The 12,050-nt window shown below is 43.7% G+C and overlaps 1 protein-coding gene across 12 annotated transcripts in view; it reads right to left on the bottom strand.

Moving 5' to 3' along the window:
* The window catches only part of SHB (SH2 domain containing adaptor protein B), a 129,228-nt gene extending 119,902 nt beyond the window's left edge, over positions 1-9,326 (bottom strand). For 6 of the 12 annotated variants that reach the window (XR_011736603.1, XR_011736599.1, XR_011736601.1 and 3 more), the window contains exon 1: positions 8,422-9,322. Coding sequence is in view for 7 of the 12 variants with exons in the window: in XM_065860778.2 (XP_065716850.1) it covers positions 8,422-9,000 (579 nt within the window). In the remaining 5 variants the exon portion in view is untranslated. Of the gene's footprint in view, positions 1-8,421 lie in introns of all 12 variants that reach the window. The other 6 variants (XM_071802475.1, XM_071802476.1, XM_065860779.2 and 3 more) reach the window with 4 other exon arrangements.
* Positions 9,327-12,050: the final 2,724 nt, after the last annotated feature.

Raw genomic sequence — 12,050 nt, 5'->3', positions numbered from 1 at the left:
TTGTCTTATCCACCCCAGAACTCCCCACTTTCCAGTCTGGTGTTCAGGTTTACTTAAGTCTGTTTCATGGAGCAGACAGACATTATAACCCAGCACTCAGTCCACACTGGACCACAGAAAAACAACTCTAAGAAAAATGTCACTCCCTGATGAGCCAGGATCCCTACATCACAGCTCAGAACTCTCAAAATTCCCCCTGGACTTGACATCTCCTCCCTGTATGCCTGAATTCAGCACCTCTTCCCTCATGCCAGATCAGCAGTTAAAACAACTTCAGTATTAAACAGACAAATATACCACCAAGCAACCTCAAAGGTATGGTGACAGCAAGCCCAACCCAGCAGCACCCATGTTCTCTTCAATGCTTGCCATTGTCCTTGAAAGCTAGCTGGAAACTTCTCAACAACACCTATGCAGTTCAGTGATCCCAGACTAAAGAAGTTACCCATTTCAATACACATAGCACCACAGTCAAGTCATATCAACCATCCATTGATTTTCACAATCTAGTGTTACATATAACAGCTGGGAGCTCCACCCTGCTGCCAAAGACCTCTCTGAGTCCCTCACTGGAACTTTCGTTGTGTGAGCTTCATAACAGTGCAGGGCAAAGGGTCAGGGGTAGACTGCAGACATTTGTCTGCAGCCCTAAGGACACTCATTCGTCCCAAAACAGAATGCAACAGACATTCTAGGCAGCTCTCAATCCTTCTACTATAATCTTGTAGCACCTGGCAGTTATTAGTTCCTGCTAGGTTGGAGGCTTCCAGTCCTTATCTATGAGTCATTTGTCTGATCCTTGCAGTAGAAAAATCACTCCCAAGATTTACCAAATCATACAGCTTACCTTCTTCATTGCTGCTGCAATCTCAGTGACTTTGCACTGCCTTTACCAGAGATAGATGTCTCTCAGCCACAGCAAGGCTTTTCAAATGAATTTCAGGTTTTAAACTGCCTGTAGTGGCTTTTCATTCTTCAATTTCTCCTGAAGATCTCTGGCAGGGCAATCATGCCAATCACTATGCCTAACCAGTTCATTTCTTTAATGTGGACATGTCAGGGTGTCAGAAACAAGAGAGAAGCACTGAACATGGAGGCAAATTAATATATCTCTCATTTGAGAGAGATACTAGTCACAGATCACAAAAGCCACAGCAAGCTGGACCAATGCTTTCCCTTTAACTGGCAGAATATTTTCCCAGTTTAACATTAACCACACTCTTACTCCTTTCTACACCCACGACATGCAGAGTTACCCACAAGACATGAAATCTAACAAGCATGAAATTTTACAAGTCCAAACACCTGGGCACAATTATAAATTGGGACAGCAGTGGTTGGAAAGCAGCCCTGCAAAAGAGATTTGGGGGTGCTGGTTGACAGCAGCTCAATATGAGTCAGCAGTTTCCCTGGCAGCCAAGAGGGTAAACCGCATCCTGGGATGCATCAAACACAGCATAACCAGCCAGTCAAAAGAAGTTATCTTGCTGTATTCAGCATTGGTGCAGCCTCACCTTGAGTACTGTGTGCGGTTCTGGGCCCCACAATTTGAGAAGGATATTAAGGTACTCGAATACATCCAGAGAAGGGCAACAAAGCTGGTGAAAGGGATGGGAAGCATGTCCCCTGAAGAGCAGCTAAGGGCTTTGGAGAAACGGAGGCTGAGGGGCAACCTCATCGCTCTCTACAGCTTCTTCAGGAGCGGAAATGGAGAGGGAGGTGCCAATACCTTCTCCCTGGTATCCAGTGATAGAATACATGGGAATGGTTCAAAGCTGCCCCAGAGGAGTTGTAGACTGGACACTGGGAAGCATTTTTTCACTGAGAGGGTGGTCAAACACTGCAACAGGCTTCATAGAGAGGTGGTCAATATGCCATGCCTGTCAATGTTTAGAAGCATTTGGACAATGCCCTTAATACCATGCCTTAACTTTTGGTCAGCTGAAGTGGTCAGGCAGTTGGACTAGCTGATCTTTGCAGATCCCTTCCAACTGAAAATATTCTACTCTAAGGCAAAAAAATCTGTTTGCTGGAACAATATGGGTTGAAAATAAGGAAGAAATGTTGCGTTTGAAAAGCACCACTTTCTTTAAAGAGAGACTACCCTAAAACTTCACTTGGAGAGATTCCCTCACAGTCCCACTTTACTGAGCTATAATCTAAAAATCTTTATAAGGTCCCTACACAGAAACTACCAACAGAATATGTACCACAGCTGTATGCTGTTCATGTCTTGTTCAGATTTTACATATTGATCTTCAAAACTACAATTGGGACAGTTGTGACTTTTCTTCAAAGATTTGGGGGTTTATGTTTTTTTTAAACCCTGCAAGATTAAAATAGATATTTAAACATCTCAGAAGAGCAGAGATCTGAGTTCCAGGAGGGTAGTCTGTACACACACCCCTCCTGTAGTACCCTTCAGCAGCATTTAGTCCACAGTCATAAAGAAATACCACATTACAAATCGTACATGGCTGAAGTCCTCCAGTGCTCACTATCACTCTCACACATAATGCCTGTGAAATGCTTTGAAATTCTTTGGGAATACAGCCACTGATAATTCAATATCTACTATTTTTGCCGTGCAACATTGAGAAAACACAAGAATCCAAGCATTACTGTTTGACATCAACGTATGGAATTCAGCTACAAAAATAAAGAAGTTCTGCAGGGTTTTTTTAATCCAGACCAAACAGACTGTAACTATTTTTCAGAGTCAAATATTAACAAGCAATTTGGCCTTCCATCCTTCCAACGGAAAATATTCCAACTACTTCCAGTCCACTGTAGCCATGATTTGTTCTGTTAGTTTTTCAGCTAGAACTGAAAAATATGGTCAGGAAGTCCAAATGACCGGCCTGACAGGTAGGGGCAGAGCAGTGACTATTGTCTATCTGGACTTCAGTAAGGTCTTTGATGCTGTCTCCCACAAGATCCTTGTGTATAAGCTGTTGATTTATAGGCTGGATAAGCAGTGAGGTGGATTGAAATCTGGCTGAACAACAAGGTCATTGACACAAAGTCTACTTAGATGCTAGTGACTAGCAGTGTATCACAGGGATCAATACTGGATCTAGCTCTGTTTAACATCTTCATTCGTGATCTGGATGGTATGGAAAGAGTATATCCTCAGCCATTTTGCAGACAACACCAAAGTGGGAGGAGTAGCTGAGATACTAGTGAGTTGTACTGCCATCCAGAGAGACCTATATAGCCTGGAAAAATAGGCTGACATTAACATTGAGAAGTTCAACAAGAAGTGCGTAGTTCTGCATCTGAGGAGGAGTAACGCTATGCACCAGCATATGGTAGGGGCCACTCAGCTGGAAAGCAGCTTGGCAGAAAAAGGACCTGGGCATTCTGATAGACATCAAGTTGAATGTGAATCAGCAACATGCCCTTCCTGCAAAGTAGGTGAACGGCATCTTGGGCTGCATTACGCAAAGCATCAGCAGCAGGTCTAGCGAGGCGATCCTGCCCCTCTCTGTAGCACTGGTGAGGTCACTCCAGGAGTGCTGGGTCCTGTTCTGGGATCATCAGTACAAAATAGACATGGACATACAGGAAAGAGTCCAGCAAAGGGACACAGAGATGATGAAGGGAATGGAGTACCTCACACATGAAGAAAGGCTGGGTGAACTGAGGCTGTTCAGCCTAGACAAGAGAAAGTTCAAGGGGGATCTTATCAATGTATGTAAATACCTGAAGGGAGGATGCAAAGACAGAGCCAGGTTCCTTTCAGTGGTACACAGTGACAGAACAAGAGACAATGGGCTCAGACTGAAATATAGGATCTTTCATCTGAACATCAGGGAACACTTCTTCCACTGTGAGGGTGATTGAACAATGGCTCAGGTTGCCCAAAGAGTCTCCACCCTTGCAGATATTCAACAGCTATCTGGACATGGTCCTGGCAAACTGCATCTGTGTGGCCCCGCCTGAACAGCGGGGGGCTGCACAAAATAATCTCCAGAGGTCCCTTCCAACTTAAACGATTCTGCAATTTTTTTATTCTGTCCTTGCAGTAAAGACTAAGCCCCTAGTGCCAATTTCAGTCATTACCAAATGTGTTTTGGTAACTAATTCAAAATGTGACTTTGAATACACATGTAGAAACAAAATTTTAAGCACCAAGCTCAGACTAACACTCCTCCAAGAACACATATCAGCCACCTCTATGCCATAGGATGTTCAGAAGAAATGTTGAAGAAACAGAAAAACAATCATGCTAATTCTTATTGTCCAGAAATAGGACAGGGACACATTACCAAGATTGAAGTGTCCATTATTACAGATGCCACCAAACAGATTACAGCTGGACAATGCAAGGAAAGACAAACATGGGCACTTTTAAAAAGAAAAATGTATCCCTTCTGAGTTTTTGGCTAACCTTTTAACCACATACCTAATATTCTGTATCCCTCACCCTCTCAGTCCAAAAGGAATGAGTACTTTGTACCACACCATAAGACCAGAAATAACAGCTATAAGATTCCGTTAAATACACCTGACTTCTTCTCACTTGCAAAAACAAATAAAACTTTGACCTTCCACATACAACACCTTTTTAAAGTCTACTAAAAGGTTTTCCTTATATAAAGATATTAATAATGTTCCATGGAGCCTAAACACTTATGCAAGACCTTAAAAGTTCAAACAGCATTTCCATAGTCTATTGCAGTATCAAAAAAGTACTTGTTTCTTACATAATGTAAGGAAAGCTTTCAAGGCAAAGAGCTTTAGCACACATGCTTAGCTAGCAGCCAGATCTCTGTACCACACACTTCTGAGGTAGATACCATGGAAACAAAGGATTTTATCTTATACAAGCACAGAATTCACACACACACATTGTTTCTAGACCTTTGTAACCCAAGTCAGTAACTGTGCTACTCTGCACAGTTTCCTGCCTGATTGCTGCTGCCACACAGTTACATGCCTTTGTACTAGATCAGCTCTGCCTGTAAAGAACAGCTATTTTCCATGGTAACTGATACATCCTGTGGAAACAGATCTTGCATCTTGCAGTGTCTTCTGCATTCAATATCCAGAACTGTGGCACAGTTCTGCCTCCATTGCACAGAAGGAGTGCAAAATGCTGGTCATTATGAAATAATTATCTCTTAAAGGACAAGTACACTACAACGCCGGCTTTTAAATTCTACAAACTTCCTGCAATGGAGTGTGATACAGTTGCTCTTCGAATAGTGTTCCATGTTCTTCAGCTACAAAGCCAGGCAGAGAAGTGTTCAGATTCAACCAAGTGTAATACGTGAGAAAATACACAGTGTCCTTTCACACACTTTCCCCTCAAAGATTACTACTTTCACAGATTTACACACATCACACAATGCCAAATAGAGGAGAGTCTCTCAGGAAGACTTAAACTCATTCTTTTAGATCCCCAGTTCACCAGGTGGTCTGTCTACTGAGTTGATGTTAAGTCAAGTCTTGTATTTATTTTCACACAAATACAGTAGCCACCACATTGTTCCGGCATATAGCCACATGTTGTTCTGTCTTGCCTACATGCATTTTTTTGCCACAGGAGAGCTAAGAAGCTACCATGTCCCAGGCCAGCACAAAAGAAGGAAGACAGTAATCCTCCATACTGGAGGAACTGAGTTGCTTCTGCCATGAATTCTAACTCAGCCTGCCCCCCCTTGTTTGAAGATAAGCATCATCGCTAAAGCCCAAAAACCTCCCTGATTGTATTACCTAAACTGAAAAAAAAAAAAAAAAAAAAAAAATCCACCCACCAATTTGAATGAAAACTCTGCCTTGGGCGTCCATTGTAGAGGTTAGTCACCTCAGTATTAAAGATGCATGGTTATTTGTTCTTCTCTGCCTCAACTTTAGTTGGTACTGCTACCTCTCCACATCAAAGCTTTCTGAACCCCAGACATATTACATCTTTGTTGTTACGTTTACAACTTATGCCTGGAATCTTTTATGCATACTTTGCTGTTTGTCCTTTATAAGTAACCATACCTAATAAGCACCTTCCTGAATCTCCTTCCCATTCAAGTAACTCTTTCAAGTTTAACACACAACTGAGCTCTTCGGCTAACTCTTCACTGGTGGTAACCAGTCACAAAATTGCTCACTGAATTTGTTGAAAACTGTACTTCTTGCTTTTCAGTTGACACATAAAGGAAAACAGCACTCTATCCTTGTATACAAAGAAGAAAAAAACAGAGTTGCTGGAACAGAACACAAGCATTTAGCAAATACTATTGGACCATTAAACACTGACATACCTCTATGATGACAGACCTATATGGCAACTAGATCCTTTTTTAATTCCTAAGGCACTTACTAGCTTAAGCTATGCTACTCACAGATTTCTCTCCAATGTTTTTAACATTTCTATCAACTCTTCCGAATGTCAGACCTCTGTTTTTTGGTTTTTTTAATATACCATCTTTACTGTCCTTTCTACTATACCCTTCTTACAGAAGTTTATTTCCACTTGTTTTATTTGCTATTAACTAAATTCCTCATTTTTTCTCCTCTGTGAATAACAGGTGTTGGAGAGAGGCAGTTTTCTGCCTGCACAGTACGACAATTGCTTACCAGATTCACCTGTAAGGCTTTACATTTCAGGGCTGTGAAATAAGAGTGATTTCACTTCCATTACTAGGAGGAAATAACACAATTAAACAAAAGGCAAACTATGTAACTCCCCCAAATGAAACTCAGTTGTGGGTGGGGGCAAGCACACTTACCTTTTGAGGTGTAGGGGCAATTTCATTTCTTAGACATGTTAAGATTTCCTGCTTGTCACAAATAGTTTGCTGTCCCAAAACCAGAAAGAATGTGACTATGAGTGTTATTTTTTTATTTTAATGGAGGCTGCAAATTGAAAACAAGTTTTAGAATGTGCAACAAGTGCTTGGGACAGCACACATATTTATGACCACACAAGGTAGCAGATTATCTAGCAACAGATGTGTTTTCTGCTTCAAAACCTGCTTCAGCAGGGTCTAAGATTGAAAGATAATAAAAAATCATACCCCACTTAGGAAAAAAAAATGTACATAGTAGTTGCACTTAGAAGCATTTTGCCTCAAGCAGTTATTTTCTCTGCAGTAGGAAGTTGCTGAAGTATTGCCTAACAGCAAATACACAGCAGCAAATACAGGCAATTGAAAGAAGACTGAATATACTGAGATTGTAACATAGTGAGACTCTAACTTTTGCCAATCACTTCAATAAAAGATGTTACTTCCATTCAGAAGCTACACCTAAAATGACAAACAATGTAATAAATTCTAGACTTTCAATCTTGCACTATCACCATCGCACGCTGATTTATTTGGAATTCCATCTGGATATAATTTACTAAGTTGTCATGGAAATGCAACCATGTTATGTATTTAAACATGTACACACAGATCATTTAAATTGATAACATTCTGCACATACTTAGAATTCCTGTGATGTGAGTATTGCATTGAAGTTGTGAATGTCAGTTTACAAAATGGAGAAATATTAATTTCCCATATATGAAAAAATAAACCATACTCACAGGAGCAAAAGAGGGAGGGGAACATGTGCTGTGCTTACAAAACTACTACTACCTCCCTCTGTAAAGTTTCTCAGCTATAACCTGAGTTCCTGAGCACAGCACTTTCCAGTACTGTGTCCACAGTATTTTGTTAATATTTGTAGCAAACGGCCAGTAAAAGAGCGGAGAACACAACAGAACCAGTAGTTAGGGAGTTTGCTTCAGGTATCTGCCAGTTGGAAACAAAGTTATCACGGAAGTTGTGATGCTGTTGTAACACAGGACTTTGAACTACTTCAACGCTGAACTAGGAGGCAAAGAAGCTATTACTGAACACATGACAAATTGTCTCCTTAAAAACAGGCATTTTGACTCGGGATGGCACCTCTTTGAGTTTTGGATTTTTGTGGGTACTTTTCGTTTGTTTGTTTGGGTTTTTGTTTGTTTGCTTTTTATTTAATATGTGACCATTCCATACCACATGCAATAGGGCTGAGGCCCCAATTTGGGGTCAAAAGCATGGAGCTTCTCAAGTGACTCTAGGTCTCCCCAAGCAACCCCTCACTCACATTCTGTTCTGTAGGAGTATGTCAGCCCAAGAGCCTTGGTACCAGTCATGAGGCTGGCAGTACACGGTTCTTCAGAGCAAGGCTAGGCACACCTGCAAACCTGCCCCATCAGAAGGGAGGTAATTTTGAAAGCCCAGATAGGGGAACACTACTTCATGTCCCAGCCCTGAAATACTAAAAAGGGCCAGGACACTCAGTGAAGTATGGTGGAGAGCAGTGGGCACTCCAGATGTGCTCAGACAGGAGCTAGTCTCCTCACCAAAAAAAACCTTCCAGGAACTATATACCCGAGCCCTGGTACCTAATCTACGGGGGTGGGAACAGGAGCACAACACTCACTTTATCTTTCATGGTAGGAGGGGCAGAGGTCACCAGCTGCTTGGAGCCCTTGTCGAGCTTTTTGTCTGCGCCATCGCTGCCACCGCCGCTCTCGACCTTGATTAGCCTGTGCTTGGAGGAGATGTACTTCACGTCGGGCGGTGTCGCCGGGCGGCGCTCGCTGTGGCTGCGAAAGAGGAGAGGGGAGCCCGGCGTGCAGGTGGCGGAGGGCGCGGCGCAGCACGACGAAGAGGAGAAAGTCTTGCGGGTCGTCTCGCTTAGATCCTCGGGCGCATAGTCCGGGTGGCACATGGCGCGCAACTTGCGCAGGGACGAGCCGGGCCCGCTGTACGGGTCCTCGAAGTCGCGGTCTTTCTGCGCGCGGTAGGCGCGGAGCAGGTCACTGGTGTCATCGCGCAGGCGGCGGTGCGGGAAGCTGGGCGAGGTGTGGTGGTGAAGATGGAGGCGCGGCGGCGCGTCGGGGCGGGGCGTGCTGCCAGCACCGTTGCGTTTCTCACGGTAGTCGGGCCGTGGAGGCTGGGGGGGACTCTTGGTCTTGTTATTGCCCAGGCTGAAGTACTTGTTCAGCCATTTGGCCATCGTCTCTCCCGGCCGCGGTCTCTCAGCACCATGCGTTGCTCCTGGCGCTCGGCGCCACAGCCCCCCTCACCGCCGCCGCCCGCATGGAGAAGCAGGGCGGCGAGGCGGACCAAGCGCCCCGCTCCGCGGGCACGCCGCTCTTCGGCTGCCAGCGCCTGGAAGGGCCCCGCTCAGGCCTCCGATTTTCCAGCTGGACCGAAGCGTTTCCGGCCCTAGCAAGGCACTGGCCGTAGCTCCGCGCGCGGCCCCGGGGCTCTCGCGAGCGCAGCCGCAGCCCCCCCCGCAGTCGCAGCGCGCCCCGGGAAGGTGAGGGACGCATCCACACGCAGGCCCCTCAGTGACGGCCCGCCCACCGGCGCGGCTGGGGGCGGGGAGAGCCGGGCGGGCCCAGGCCAGGCGCTGCCGAGTATTGCTGTGGAGGGCGCTCCGCCCTGAGCGCAAACGCGTCGGCACGGTGTCTCTCTGCTGGGGGCAGCTCCAGGGGTCTCCGCTGTCTCCTCGTGAACCCTGGAAGGGACAGGTTACGCAGCAGCAGAAGCAGCAAGCGTCTCGGGGAGCGGGGAAGTGTCCATACAGCGTCTTGCTGAGCTCCACGGCCGAAAGGACTCGCCCAGGCTGCTGCTCCGAAAGAGCGAGGAAGCGGCGCTGCGGACGTGGGGAGGTGGGGGTGCTTTTCTTTTGCTGTCTTCTAGCCTGTCGCCCGGAGGGGCCGGGACACCTGAAGCGAGACTGATGTGGTCTCAGCTCTTCGCAGAATTGACCAGCCAGAGCCTGGAAAGAGCATTGTCTGAGATCACCAGTCAGGTATGAGGCTGTGAGACAAGTCAACAGGCAGCTATCTATTCATTGCATCAACAAGTTAAATCTATGTAGACCCCACGATCTGCTCTGTTTTAGGTGTGCACTGCACTGTGGTACAGCACAGAAGGGCTTAATGAACATAAAGAATGAGAGCCTTTTATCTTTTAATTCTGTCCATCACACCATAGTAAAATGACTCCTTTTTCTCATCTGCTCAGTCTCCAGGTGTTGATGGCATGTGTTTTTTATCCCTCCTCTCTACTTGGGTTCAGATAAGATGAACATACTAAAGTGAAAAATAATGAAACTGACAAATACAGGTCTCCCTTCCAAGGGAATTGGCAGCCACAGCATACCGGTAGATTCTTGAGTGTTCTGTGATCTCTGTGCTGAACATGTGCCTTTTCAATAATTCGCTTCTTCCTGTAAGACATCTAGGACGAATCACGTTCTTGGATTCACTACTCAGCTGCTTAGATCTATTTTCATCTAACTGGTAGAAATTTTGTTGCTCTTTATATGTTTTCCCTAGGATAAATGCAAGTGGTCTTAGAGTTTCTGAAAGTGACACAGAGGCAAGGAAGCAGTGTAAACTTAATCACTACATCTATTCAAAAAGAAATGGAGAGCTAGGAAGTATTGCTGAAAGATAGGTTGTGAGACAACATAAAATAAATAGTAATGACTCCTCTGTGGAAGCAGCTGCTTCTCCTACATACAGATACACCTGTAGAAATAGATACCTAGAAAGATAAGGATATTTTCATTATAAATGGAATGCTATGGTTTTCTTGAGATAATACAACTGTAGTTCCTGCTGGCAGGAGATGGGGGTGTCAGATGTATGCAGAATAGCATGCACAGCAGTTAAACAATTTTAGCTTTAAATATAAAACCTTAAATTAAGGAGGAAACGTATTAATCAACACTACTAACTATTTCAGCCAAGGAATAAAGAGACTTCTCCATTCCTTACCACTGCTGAAGCTTTAGGTACAAGCGTTTGTTGAGCATTTTTTTCATCTCCTTTTAAGGTCATCAGCCAAATGATTCACCAGTCCCACACCTGATTCCAAGCTACCTCCGACATGTTTTAGCAAAACTGGTGAAGTAACTCCTTTGTCTTCAAATGCCTGGAGCTTCTCAGCTTCAAAGCTTATTACAGTGTAACTTCTTATGTGAAGATCTGGCTGAAACCAATTGAAAACTTTCAACTCTGCCAAAGGCACCCAAATGTCTACCTGATATTTATAATGTTCTTGTGGCCAAATCTGTTCCTCTCACCAGAAAAATAAACCAGAACAAAGAAGGTCTGAGTCATGTTTCATGCAGTTTAAAAGCTGAAGTATCTCAAGCATTCTTCGGGGGAAGCAGGTCTTCAAAGAGGAGAAAGAGGCAGGGTTGCTGCCAATCATATTCTACCCCATGGAAAAGACTCAGTTAATATATTGCTGAATGGAGGCTGCCAAACAAAGGTGAAATATAAGTTATTGCAGATGCTTTAAGGATATACTTAGGGATTTGAGTAACTAAAGTAATGTTTTATTCTTCACCCTGGAAAAACAACAAGAAGAACACAAAAAAACCCAACCAAACAACAACCACAACAAAAAAACCCCAAACCAAACACCAAAATCCCCACACCAAACAACAACAAAACTCCCATTGTGGTAATAATTATTTAAAGCCTGAAAAACAAATCCAACAATTTAACATTCTTCACTTTTATCAATCGCTCATACCACTAAACTGTAAGTAAAAGCTGACTTTTAGAGTTCAAAGGATCTGTAGCTTTCAAACACAGGGTTTTTCATCACATTGTAGAAATTCTAGCTTTTTTAGTAACTCCAGCAAAGCTGGAGCTTCAATTCTGTTTTAAATGATGTTATACAAAATTACACTGAAACCCTTATTCTTCTAATATTGATCAGATGCAAACAGGTAATACTGTGAAAGGACCTCTATACCTAACTTCATCTGGATGAGTAGTTCCCATTGTATTCTCTTAAAACTTGATTTTAATAGGAAAATCCAGATATGGAAATTTCTGTATATGTCATGAAGCATTATCTTATTTTAGCTCTTTTGCTTCGCAGAGATATGTCATGCTAATTAAGAATTTTGGATTGGCAAAAATGAAGAATGGTGAAAGCAAGTGATGAGGAGCTCAGAAAAAAAAAGTTAGTTAGGAGCTCAGAAAAAACTTAGAGAGTAAATTAATTTTAACTGGCCTCTGCATGACATGGTAT

The sequence above is a fragment of the Patagioenas fasciata genome, chromosome Z, assembly GCF_037038585.1.
Source record: "Patagioenas fasciata isolate bPatFas1 chromosome Z, bPatFas1.hap1, whole genome shotgun sequence".
In the NCBI taxonomy this organism is placed as follows: Eukaryota; Metazoa; Chordata; class Aves; order Columbiformes; family Columbidae; genus Patagioenas; species Patagioenas fasciata.
This window is presented reverse-complemented; position numbering and strand designations above follow the sequence as displayed.